The sequence below is a fragment of the Chelonia mydas genome, chromosome 9 (genome assembly GCF_015237465.2).
Source record: "Chelonia mydas isolate rCheMyd1 chromosome 9, rCheMyd1.pri.v2, whole genome shotgun sequence".
Classification (NCBI taxonomy): Eukaryota; Metazoa; Chordata; order Testudines; family Cheloniidae; genus Chelonia; species Chelonia mydas.
The window spans coordinates 8,510,539-8,523,076 of NC_057855.1; the positions used below are offsets into that span (position 1 = coordinate 8,510,539).

Sequence of the window (12,538 nt, forward strand, 5' to 3'; positions counted from 1 at the left end):
TGGCTCCAGCTCAGCCTGCTAGGGAGCATTTGAGGAAGGGCGTTTGCCTTGAATGACTTCACCTCTCGCTGTTTGAAGTCACTATGTTTCTCTAGAAGCCATCTTGGCAGCTGTCCCATGTGGGAGGTAGCCAGGCTGGGCAGATTTTGATTTGTATTTGGTCATCACTTGGACTGATAATATCCAGGTTTCTTTTGAAGCTTTTTTCTGACTTATCAATTTAAATTTTCACAGCTGGGTGAAATTATGGAGGGGGGGGGGAGGGGTCAACATCACATGTCAAAATACAGGCCATCAATACCCTTAAATCGAACTCCAATGAGTTCTCAAGCAGCATCTATCTGTAAATTGCCATGATCACCCATGGAAATATTTCTTCCACTGGTCTGCGTGTGCGCGATGAAATCGAAGTTCACTGACATTTGCCGATAAACATCGAATCCTTCCAAACCCAGAGGTGGTGAAGGATCAGGCATGAATTTTATAGCTGAGTCACGGGCGTAGCTAGTTGCTGCACTCCACCCAAGTTGTCCCCTCCTTACGCCGGGCTAAGTAGTCCCAAGGGAATGCTGGGACGCTGGAGGACTGAAGTTCTCCAGCAAAGAGCAAAGGGGGGCAGAAGAGGGAAGATGGTCTCTAACAGCTCTCTCCTTTTCTGTCTAGAAGGGCTATCAGCAAGAGTGGCCAATAGACAGGATAGAACGGGGCCTGGCTCAGCAGCCAGGAAAGTCAGACAAGCCCAGCCAGCCTGGGCGGTTTCTCCAAATTTGGGGTTGGGCCCAGGCAGAGCTCCTGGCACCGGTAACAGAGGCTCTGCTCCCAGCCCACTGCCTGCACCCGCTCGGCTGGTCATGCCTGGCTTTGACTCTAGGTTTGTTTTGCACAGTTCGGTTCAGGCCGAGAGGGTTAGAAACCAGCACCGTATAGTCCCTACATGTAGCTCTTCATGGCCAAGCCTGTGTGACCCCTAAACCCAAGCCCCACTTCCTGCTAGCCCTCAGGCAGGGTCACCCCACTCCCTATGCGGCCAGGGGACAGTACCCTTCTCCTTGCCCTTACGGACTCCTACAGGGCAAGGCTCCCTAGTAAGCATTGCAGGGGGAAGGGCGGGGAAAAGCTGGTGGGTTTGTGGACACAGCTGAGGAAGTGGCTAAGACCCTGTATGACCATCATGGCATCGGGTGTCAGGACAGCTACGCCTGATTGACAGGGAAGGGGGTTATACTAGTGAAGCCAGCCCTTCTGCCAGCTCCCTGTGATATTTACAGCCAGGGGCCGGAGCACAGGGCTGGGGGCAGGGAAGGACCATGCCCCGTGCTCCAGAAGGGGGGGGGGGGAAGAGCACTACGCCTGTACAAAGGAAGGAATGGGCTTGTGCTCCATGTCTCTTGGGTTCTGTACAGCGGCAGAGACTAAGCGAGCGAAGGAAACTCAAGTAAAATTCTTATTGCCTTTATTCTGCCCGTGCCCTCACCCAGCTGGCCAGCACACACGCACGCACGCTTGCGCTGGGACTCTCCCCCCTCGCTCGGGACAAGCCGAGCGGCCAGGAAGAGTCAAAGCAGCAGAAGTGAGAGTCTTTTGGCAGCAATCACAGCGTGCGTCAGGAGATGGCCGCGCTCTGACAAGACCCGCTCCTTCTGCATAAAACAGGAGACTGGGGAGAAGCCGGGCTCCGCAGCCAGCTCGGCCTGGCCTCCCTGACGGCGCTCCGAACTCTGGCTGAGCAGGAGCAAGGCTGCCTTTGCTCCCCTGGTCCCTGTGCAAACTCGCGCTGATGGCCTTTCTCCGCAGTCCAGATTCGGCCATAAAACAAAGAGGGACGAGAGATCTGGAGTTGGTGTGTCCAACTCCCTGCATAGTAATCTCACTGGGGTCAGGTTCCGGCGTCCAGAGGCAAACGGACCGATACCCCCCCTTCCGACACATTCCAGTGCAGATCCCTGTATGGGGGCAGCAGGGGGACATGATTGTCTGGGGCTGCACAGGAGAAGGCCAGGTTGGACCCCGCTCCATGCCCTTCACGGTCGGGCAGCTGCTGTGTATGCTTGTATCCCCACAACCCCCTCGCTAGGCCACGAGCTCGGGAAAGTGCCCGCAGCGTCTCCAAAAGGCGCGTAGCGAGAGGAGAATGTTTGTGACTTTGGGGTTAAGGAAATCCAAGAAGCGGAACACCTCCTGAACCCACGGCGCTGTGTGCAGCGGAGATGGGGCAGGAAGAGGGGGTGAAGTCTTCATCCGATAATCTGTCTTCAATATGAAGACTGCATCGCCGGCTCTGTTCCAAACACAAACACAAGGCTGGTCTCCCTCTCGGCCCAAGTGCCTTGGATTCACGGAGGCGCGTCCCATCCCGTGTGACTGTCAGAGGCCGAGAAGCTCCACGCAAAGGGGAAAACAGGAAGCCGGGCCGCACCGCAAACTAGAATCTTATTGACAGATTCCCTCAGTCCATTCCAGCCCCAGAATTTCCTGTGGTCAAACCTGAACTGGGAGGGTCTGGTTCATTTGCAGCCGCATGTCCTGAATACTGCTCAGGATCTTCTTTTGATGTCCTGCGAGCGTCACCCCTATCCTGAGCAGGTCTCTGAAAGGACAAGAGGAGGCAAAGCTCGTAACAAGTCTACACTCTCCTTGGAGAGCCCTGTGCAGGGGCATTTCCGCTGCAGCATTAACCACTGGCTGATGGAGCAGACAGATATTCCCCAGCTGTGTTTAGAGGGGCCCAGAACACGGCAGCAGAAATCCTTTAATGCCACTTGGCCTCCTGGCCAGACACAACAACAATCTAGTCAGGGTCTGCACCCGTCCCGGCTTCATATGAATCCCCTACACCCCCAGCCATGCACTGATCTGCGCCTACTTCTCATGGCCACATCTACACTGCAACGAGTCTCAGAGCCTAGGTTGATTGACTCCGGCTCGTGGGCCTCAAACGAGCCACATACACATTTGGCCTAGGGCTGGAGCGCGGGCTCTGAGACCTGGCCTAAGAAGCTACTTAATTCTAAGAGCAGAGGTGCTGGACACTGATCACAGAGCTTTCCCAGCCCAAGAGGGAAAACTTGCGCACACTTCATTGTTCTTAGGCAGGAGGCATCTTCCCTCAGAGCTGCTGAGCGCTCTTCCTCCCAGCAGTGCCCTGTGACCAGGCCCAGCTCCCAGCCCCTTCAGCCCCACTCACTCCGCTGTCATCTGCGCCACCAGGTCGAAGGATGCAAATCCAGCGTTGACAAAGCTCTCCTTGTACCGTCCCATTTTGATGGCGTCGAGCCAGTCGCCCACGGTGGTGAAGGTTGTGTAATCCGGCACGGTGCGGTCCAGGAGTGGCTGAGACACGCTGCGGGGATAAGAGCGAGCCCAGAGTTAATGCGGGGAGGACACAGGGTGCTGTTGGGCTGGGGTAGGTACAGACCTCGGCCAGGCACTGGTGGATAATGGGGTTCTTCCCGGCACTGTCTCCACCTAGGTTCTAGCTCAGCCAATGCCTGGCTCCAGCCCATGCAAAGCAGATTCCCCAGCATTCCCTGCACTGCAAAGGGACAAGCGGCCTGGCGGGGTCGCTACCGGAGCAGGGAGGGGAGGGCACTGACCCGGAGTGGACGCTGGCGATGACCTTCAGGCTGGCTGCGTTCCGGATGAGCTTGTCCAGCGTATTCACTATCTGTGCAAACTTGGGCCGTAGGTTGCGGTCACGCACCCAGCAGTCCAGCATGAGCTGGTGCAGCGCCGTGGGGCAGTCCATGGGCGGCGGCAAGCGGTAATCCTGCTCCACAGCGTTAATCACCTGCCAAGACACACAGGCACGCACGCGCTCAGAGCGGCTGCGAGTCAGCCAGGAGGCCAGCCCCCCTGGCGCCACCGCAGCCAGGCTCCCACCCGTGGTCGCACTTACATCCTGGTTGGACATGTCCCAGTAGGGCCGCTCCCCATAGGACATGACCTCCCACATGACGATCCCGTAACTCCACACGTCGCTGGCCGAGGTGAACTTGCGGTAGGCGATGGCTTCCGGAGCCGTCCACCGGATCGGGATCTTACCACCCTGTGGGGAGAGACGCTTAATTCCATTATTTAGTGTCTACCTCAGGGCGCCCCCGCGGCCCTGCCCTCTGCGGCCGGGCAGAGGGTGCCGACAAGAATCTCACATACCAGCGAGCTGGTGTAGGTGGGGTCGGCGGGGTCGTCCTCCAAGAAGCGCGAGAGCCCGAAGTCCGACACCTTGCACACCAGGTTGCTGTTGACGAGGATGTTGCGGGCGGCCAGGTCGCGGTGCACGTAGTTCATCTCCGCCAGGTACTTCATGCCGGCCGCGATGCCGCGCAGCATCCCCACCAGCTGGATCACCGTGAACTGCCCGTCATTCAGCTGCCGGCAGACATTGGGGAGAGGTCAGAGGGGTCCCAAAGGTGAGCCCTTCGTTCCCTGCTTCCACAGGGGGCTTGGGGAGGGGTTCTGATCTCCCCCTAGAATGGGAGAATGAACCTGCTTAGAGGTTCTGGCTAGCTGAGCCTCTAACACCCCCACCGCAGGAAAGGGAAGTGTATATGTGGGGGGGGACCCCTAACACACTATTACTTTCTTCATAAGGTGCCACCTACCTCCCGCCCACCGTGCTCCTCCAAGAGGGCCCCTCCTCCCCATCCCAACGTTCGAACCCTGGGGGCATCAGTGTGAAACGCAGAGAAGCAAAGGCATGTGAGAGCCGAACGGGACGGGAGCGGCGAGTGCACAGCAGAGGGCTGCCCAGCCAGAGAGAGAGAGGAAGGGGAGCGATTCCATCCCAGCCTCCTGTCCTCCCACACCCCTGGGGCACAGCCTGCCCCACACCGCAGCAGGCCTCACCCGGAGGAAGGAGTCCAGGGCGCAGTTCTCCATGAACTCCGTGACGATCATGACTGGCCGGCTCTTGGTCACCACGCCCTCCAGGTGGATGATGTTGGGATGGTCAAACTGCCCCATGATGCTGGCCTCGCTCAGGAAATCCCGCCGCTGTCGCTCCGTGTAACCCACTTTCAGGGTCTTGATGGCCACAAAGATCTCCCGCCGGCCCGGCAGCTTCAGGCGGCCCCGGCAGACCTCCCCGAACTCCCCTGCAGGGGAAGAACAGCGGAGCGGTTACGGACAGCGAGAACTCCCTAGCAGCCCTGCCACACGAGCCGCGCCCGGTCAGGTGACTTGCCTGCTCCAATCACCTCCTCGATCTTGACGCAGGAGATGTCGATCTCTTTGGCAAACTCCCGGACCGCCTCGTTGGGGTCCTCGTAGGTGAAAGGGTCGATGTAAACCTTCATCCCAGGAGTGACTGCGAGAGCAGAGCAAGTCAGGCCCAGTGGGAGGGCGCAGTCCCAGCAACACCCCTCAGCCCAACCCACAGCGTCATAGGACATCCTGGGGCCCAGGCCAGGAACTCTAGCACCAGACACAAAGCCCCCACAACTAAGGAAATCATCCCAGTCTCGCTGCCCTGCACACGCGGGGGTGCAAGGGCCGGGTCACACCCCCGTACTGTTGCAGCACGCAGGGCTCGGGGGCAGGAGCATGCACTAGGGCCTGGGGTCACACTCACTGTATTGTTGCAGCTTCTCCGTGTACTCCGAGTCCGTACCGCTCCGCTGCTTCCTGCCCAAAGGAGACAAGAGCCATTTCAGGACAGTCCATGCCTGCTGCGTGCCGAGGGGGCCACAGGTAAGTCCGCAAGCCAGCAGCGGAGCAGATGCCCCGCTCCGGCACTGCACGGTGTCAAGGTCAGCGCCTTTCCTCCCCTTCTCCCTGTATCGTCACCCTCAGCCTAGAAGCAGGGACATAGGCATGAACTGCTGGAGGGGACATTTGCTCTGGGCTTGGCTGCCCTGATTCACACTGGCTCAGAGACCCTGCACGGTTTGCAGCGGGCAGGGCGAGATCTCACAGGGGCACAGGGCGTGTCATGAAGCCGGCTCCACCTGAAGGCCCAATGAGGGCTGCAGTGGTAGAGGTAGGCTGAAGGCTGGCTCAGGTTGGGGGCGGGTTGCTAGTCGCGTACAACACAGTTTGCATCCGATGGCCTCTAACTGCTGAAGAACAAAGCCGTGAGGAGGAACACTCACTGCCACGCTCCACGGGCGCAGACCTGCTGCCCAGGGAAGCCAGGTGGGAGCAATGAGGTTTGGGAGGGGCACCTGCTCGGCTGATGTTCCTCGACAGAGCATCCTCCCCTGCCGGCTTAACACCCATCTAGCACCACATGCAGAGGACAATGGAGCCTGACGGGCCTGGAGCGATGGTTATTCTAGTGCAGTGGGAAGGGTTCTGCTAGAACCCCATGCGGACACTGCACTCCGTGGTGGAGCGGCCCCGGGTCTGGAAGGCCTGGCCCCCTCACTCCAGAACCCGGCATGCAGATGGGTATTTGCCTTAAATCACAGACAGTCTGAGGGATACCCCAAACACTGCAACGGGGACGAGGCCCTGTGGGACTCCTAGCCTGGGGCTCACACCCTTTCGCCTCCAGAGCTGGTACCTGAAGCAGACAATAGCAATCACCACCACAGCGATGACAAAGACCAGGCCTGCAGTGGCCGAACCCACGATCAGGGGCAGCTCCTGGAAGCTCTTCCCGCTGGAGCCTGTGGGAGACACAGGAGGCTGATCAGAAATAGGGGCTGAGCCGGGGCGTGGGATGGGAGCAGGAAGGGGTTCCAGTCCCAGCACATACCGTCTTCTGCAGGTGTCTGGAACTCCACGGGAAGGCTGTACTGGCCATAGCCGGCCACAGTGCGGGCCCGAACCTGCACTACATACATGGAGTTGGCCGTCAGCCCATCCAGCCGCACCGTGTTCTGCTGGCTGGTGACGGTGTTCGCGATGCCGTCACTCTGGCCCTGCTGTGGGGCAGGAAGATCAGGGTCACTTACAGCAGTTGTCACAACCCCAACCGCCATCCTACCCCCTGCACCGGGGTTACCTCTATCACCATTACCCACCCATGCACGTCCTGCAGGCAGCAGGGCTGGGGAGCGGGTGGCCTGGGCTCTGCTTTACCTTCTCAAAGTACTTGATTTCATAGTCCAGGATGATCCCGTTGGGTCTCTCTGGGGGCGTCCACGACAGCATCATGCTGCTGCCAGTACTGCCGTGCAGCTGAATTCTGGGAACGGCCGAGGGGGCTGCAAAACAGAAGGAAGGGATGGGCCAGGTTAAGCCGCAGCATTTGCAGCCCCGTGCCAGGGGAAACATGTCGCCAGTCACTGAATTCATCCCCTGGGACCCCCCACAACGTCCCCCAACCCACATCCGTCTTCTACGGCTAAGACTAAACCAACGGGGCAAAGATCCCACCAACTGCTGATGAGACCAAGATCACACTCCTCCTGCTCTCCATGGTACCCTCCTCCGCCTCAGGGATGATGCCCACGAATTCCGCTCAGTGAGTGACAGCAGTAGGTTTCCAGTGCATTGGAGCGGAGCCCGATGCAGGGGAAGGTGGAGAGGGAAAGCAGAGAGCGCACCGCATGCTCTGAAGGTTTGGGAGGGTCCTGATCTTAGCCAGGCCCACAAGGGAGAAAGCCCATCTGCCCCTGCAAGCCGGGAGTCTCTGGAGCCAGGATTAGAGAGCTAGGAGCATCCACTAGCTCAGCCCCCCATCTTTGTTTGCCGGAGTTCTGATCTCATTCCTTCCAGGGACACTGATTTAAAAACAGAGAGAAATAGTCACCCAGGGGATTAGATGCAGGAGCTTAGAGCCAGCAACACTGCACAAAGGGCGTGAACAAAGGACAATGGCCTCAGAGAGACTTTCAGCAGGAAACCCTGCTCTGGTTACTGGGGATATTACAGGACTAGAGCAGAGATGCACCCTCTCCCCGGGCAGCAGCGGCTCCAGCCTGCAGCTGTCTGTACTGACCCGCCTGGTTGGTGGTGATGTTGACGGAGGCGAACTGTGGGGAGTGGGGGCTCTTGTTGGACACGCCGTTCACAGCCTGGATCTCGAAGGTGTACTGGGTGTGCGCCATCAGGTTGCTGATGTAGATGTGCCGGTCCGTCAGGCCGAGCTGGCGGGGCACGAACTCCACGTTGTCGTCGCAGCGTGTGCACACCCGGCGCTCCACGCTGCACTTCTTGCAGATGACGTTGTACAGCAGGTCGTCCCGGCCCCCCGAGTCCCGGGGCTCGCTCCACTCCAGCGCCAGCGATGTCTCGTTCACGTTGGAGATGACGTTGAGAGGAGAGGATGGGATGCCTGCGGATGAGACACTCACGTCAGAGCGGAGAGTGCCCCGAGGAGCCCCCAAACCCAGCCCACACCCGGATTTGTGAGGAGGTGGCCCTTTGGACCTGCAGCTCTCAGGACTGGATTCACTGCCTCTCGATCTGGCTGTTCATCCTTTACAGCGAGACGGTTATCCAGGACACCCCACTCCCCCAGCAGAGGAGAATTCAAACCACACTGCTGCAGACTGGGACCCCGATCCTGTCCCCCAAGGTCAGGGTCTGAGTGATCCAAGACATCCGGTACACAGGGACAGACTTACTCGTGCAAGCACTGTCTGCAGAGTCTGCATCTGCCCGGAAGTAGCCGTTCCGACAGGTGCAAAGCGTTGCTGCCCCAGAGCTCGTCCGGCTATTGGGGGGGCAGGGTGAGCAGAGACCTTCCCCTTGCTTCGATTTGAAGGTCCCAGGACCACAGGCTGCACAAAGGGGACAGAAGGGAAAAATGAACTTTGTTAGTAACGCTCCCGGACAGAACCCCTGGCCTGGGTCATTAGCCCTGCACGGAGAGTGCGGGAAAAGCTGCGGAAACCCGGAAGCTCCCAGCCCACCTGCCCTGACAGGACAACTCGAAGATGTCCCCTCAGCCTGGGAGACTCCCTCGGAGCAGCAGTGGGGTTCAGAGTTACAGCAATCGAGGCTGTAAATCTTTCCCAGTGATGTTCTCCAGAGCCCAAAAGGCCAGGATGCCAGGCGCCCGCCTCAGCAGGAGACACTGGAGAAAGAGTGATTCACCTCAGATTCCTTCTGAACAGAGCGCTGACCCAAGGGACTGGACTGACTGCTGGGAAGGAGCCCAGAACTTTCCTCCTCGGCTCTCCAGCCCCGGACGTTCACTGCAGAAACCAATCCAAGCCCTAATATGGAGCTACCAACAGATCCCGCCCCAACATCGCCATCCCTCTTGGCGACCCCAGCCCAAACCTGGTGACTCTGCCCGTCACTGCGCTCTGGGCCCGGGGATTCAAAGCAGAGTCTTCTAATCCAGCACTCAGCACGGCCAGCTCTCTAGGAACTGGTTTGTGATGGGAAACATGCCAAGCGCACCTGAGCTGGACGCAAGGGGCTTGCTGGCTGGCACAGACGAGTGATTGTCACTAGCCCAGCTCAGCTGAACTCTTCTGGGCTTAGAGTAGCACCCTGGGCTGAAGATGCCTCCAGGCATGGACAAAGGGCACCTTCCTACAAACATCAACACCTCTGAAACACCAAAGAGGAAGACCACCTAACCAGGAGTTACTGGCCTTCCAGGAAAGTGGAGTAAATCTCAACTGAACAGAGCCCCCAGGAAGGGTATAGGGGAACAATCCTACACTGGAAGTCAAAGATGGCAGAGATATCTAGGGTCCCCTCTAGTTCATCTCCTGGGTCAGGGTAAGACTGGCCCCTAGAGCATGTCCGCCATTGCTTTCTCCTGTCCCTTGGGAATCCATGTCGCAGATGGATATATCTCACTGACAGTCAGCCCAAGCTTCCCCTCTCATTCTCTTCCCATTAGCCCTAGTTCTAGCCCCTTGTACTGAACTGGACAGCCTCTCCCTCCTTGGCACTTAGCCCCTTCAAACACACAGGCATTCGGCGGTGCTTTGCCCAGCTGTGTTTTCAATCTTTCCTTCCAGCTCTTCGCTCTGTTCTGCTGACTGTCCCCGAATCCCTGCAGGGCATGACGGTGCCCAGAAGCGATCACAGTTCCAGGCACAGTCTCACTTCAGCAGGACAGAGGAGGACCCCTGCCCCCCCCTTGCGCTGTGTCCCGAAGCCGCTGCACGCGCAGCCCCAAGGCCAGGCACCTCCCCTGCAGCTGTCCCCCCGGGACTGCCCTCTCAGCCTTTGCTGCTTTCCAAATGCCTCCTTCCCCAGTCAGTCTGCATCTCAAAATTATGACACCCCGTCCGTGCCAGCTGTTCCGTTTGCCCAGCGTGACCCCCAGGACAGTCCCAGGCACTTCAGTGGCCAGGTCATTAGTTCTCTGTTCCTGCTGGTTTTCCTCACCCCCTGAAGTTCAGCGCCCACTGCACATTTGACATACTGTTCACCCCTCTTCCAGAAGAACTGAGCTGTTTGGACAGGACTCCGCATCGACTCCAGTGGCCCATCCCCAGCCCTGCCAGTTTTCAGGCCCCATGACAGTGTCATTCCCCAGCCAGTTTAAAGTCGTTTGTCAAGTAAGGTTAAGCCGTTCTCCGAGACGCTTTGCTAAACAGCTGCCTCTGCTAGGCTGCCTACATCTGAAAACCCTCCCGATTCTCATCACAGCCCCTCACTGAGCAAGAGGCCTGGATCCCAGGCCTGGTTTGAACAATGGAGCGTTTAGCCCTAACAAGGGCTCTGTGAAAAGACGAACCCAGCACTTGAACCCGAAGGAGCCCAGCGGTGGCGAAGTGCCATGAAACTAACTAACCCAGGTCTCACACCGTCTCATTCACCCCTGCAGTGTGGCTGATCCTGTCCCATGAGAAGGCAGGTCTCTCTCCAGGACCCTTCCTGAGCTACCAAATATCAACAGCACTAACAAGGCCACAAAATAAGTTCAACCTCAGCCCACTGAAATGCTGGAAATTCATAGTTACAGCTGAAAATCTCTGCAGACAGCCCCCTGCTATGCACTGGCATCATAGCTCATGGAGCATGTCAGTTACCCATCACTGAGCCACAAATGTGTCCCTCAATAGCCATGGGCTTCCCAGGAGCTCAGAGATACCCTCCCCTCCCCTCCCGCCCCTCTCTAACCAGAGAGCCCTCCCCTCTCCACAGAAGACATGTTCAGAACCGTACCTCTCTTCCCATCCACCCGCTCACCCCGAGGTGTCAAACTGCCTTCAGCTATCACTGTTCATCTCCGGCAGCTCCATCTCAGCAGAGGAGCCTCCTGCTCTAGGCCTGCTACAATGCATCACCCACAAGATGAGAAGACTGAACTGCTCCATCTCTGGGGAGGCAAAAGCAGTTTCCGTTTACGAGGCATTTCCTACCACCCACAGTGGGAAGTTTTACAGCTGGGAACTGCAGCCTTGCACACAGGGTGTGGGGCATTTCGTAATCACACAATGGCTTGTTTTTATACACTTGCCCATCCAATCCTCCAGATTTACTACAGACACTAATTTCTTTCAGCAGCCATCAGCACAAAGCAGACACCTGGGAACTAATACCAACGTCTTTCCTAAGTTCACGCCACATTGCACCTTCATCCTCATTGCTGCTGCCGAAGAAAGACGGCCCAGCACCACAACCATTGACCCTTGATGCTGTAGTAGGGTCTCATGAGCGCAGAGATTCAGATCCAGAGCCACTGTCTCCCTCTCTTGGTCTTCAAATCACCCCACTTTGTGCCTCACAAATGCTGCAGAGTCTTGTAGACCTACAGGTCCAACAATCACAGGCTCGCAGACAAAACGGAGTTTTCCATTGAGAACTCCCTACACTAACCAATACTCCACATGACATCAGGGCCTGCACCTCTACCCGAACCACTCCACACCCGGGACAGTAAGGACAACCCCAGCTTCACCTACAGCAACTGTGGCTCTTGCAAGTCAGTCCATGTGTAGCCACAATGCACTGAATTGGACATGAATGTTTCTTCCCTTTGTTAAGCTCTGAAATAAACTAACGGAACAGAAGTGTTTGTTGTACTGTTTTTTAATTGCATATTGGGTCACCCCCCACTGTTGTTGGTATCCAATAAAAACATCTATTTTTGGGAAACAATTCATCTTTGTTACTTCACAATATATGCCGCCGAATGCCTAGCGCTACTGAAAGTGCCCACTACTTGTTATTGTACAAGGCGACCGAACTCACAGGATCAGGGCCTAACAAGGGTAATAATTGTAAATGTACAGCAAGCACCCCGAGACTAAGAGCTACATTAACAGCCAGTGCGATATTCGCAGATGCACATCAAGCAGCACCCAATTCCTAACAGCCCCCAAAGCTCCAGAGCCAGATACAGCACAGTCCATCACATCCCATTACTGCGGCTGACTGTTAAAGCGCTCTTTCAAGGCCTCCCTCAACCACAAAGCTCCTTGTTGAGCTCTTCCAATAGCCCTTGTGTCTGGCTGTTCCCACTCAGCACAGAGCTGCTCCACCTTTGCCCTCCACCCCAGAGCCAACTTTTCTCCCTTTGCTTCACAGATATTATGCAGGACACAGCAGGCAGCTATAACCATTGGGATATATTGGGGTCCAATCTTGTGAGTAAACAGCACCCGCATCCCTTCCATCGACCAAAAGCACATTCAACAGTCACTCTGCGCTGGCTGAGCTGACAGTTGCCTCTTTC

General features: G+C 57.2%; 1 protein-coding gene across 2 annotated transcripts in view; it reads right to left on the bottom strand.

Annotated features, from left to right (window-relative positions):
- Nucleotides 1–210: 210 nt before the first annotated feature.
- The window catches only part of EPHB3 (EPH receptor B3), a 45,878-nt gene continuing 33,550 nt past the window's right edge, over nt 211–12,538 (bottom strand). Inside the window, exons 4-16 of one of the 2 annotated variants that reach the window (XM_037908915.2) lie at nt 8,514–8,669; nt 7,886–8,221; nt 7,024–7,148; nt 6,698–6,866; nt 6,503–6,608; nt 5,570–5,622; nt 5,183–5,305; nt 4,846–5,093; nt 4,153–4,368; nt 3,896–4,045; nt 3,594–3,787; nt 3,185–3,340; nt 211–2,587 (exon numbers count right to left, since the gene is read on the bottom strand). In XM_037908915.2, coding sequence (XP_037764843.2) covers nt 2,479–2,587; nt 3,185–3,340; nt 3,594–3,787; nt 3,896–4,045; nt 4,153–4,368; nt 4,846–5,093; nt 5,183–5,305; nt 5,570–5,622; nt 6,503–6,608; nt 6,698–6,866; nt 7,024–7,148; nt 7,886–8,221; nt 8,514–8,669 — 2,141 coding nt within the window. In that variant the 3' untranslated portion in view covers nt 211–2,478. Of the gene's footprint in view, nt 2,588–3,184; nt 3,341–3,593; nt 3,788–3,895; nt 4,061–4,152; nt 4,369–4,845; nt 5,094–5,182; nt 5,306–5,569; nt 5,623–6,502; nt 6,609–6,697; nt 6,867–7,023; nt 7,149–7,885; nt 8,222–8,513; nt 8,670–12,538 lie in introns of both variants that reach the window. The other variant, XM_037908914.2, reaches the window with a different exon arrangement.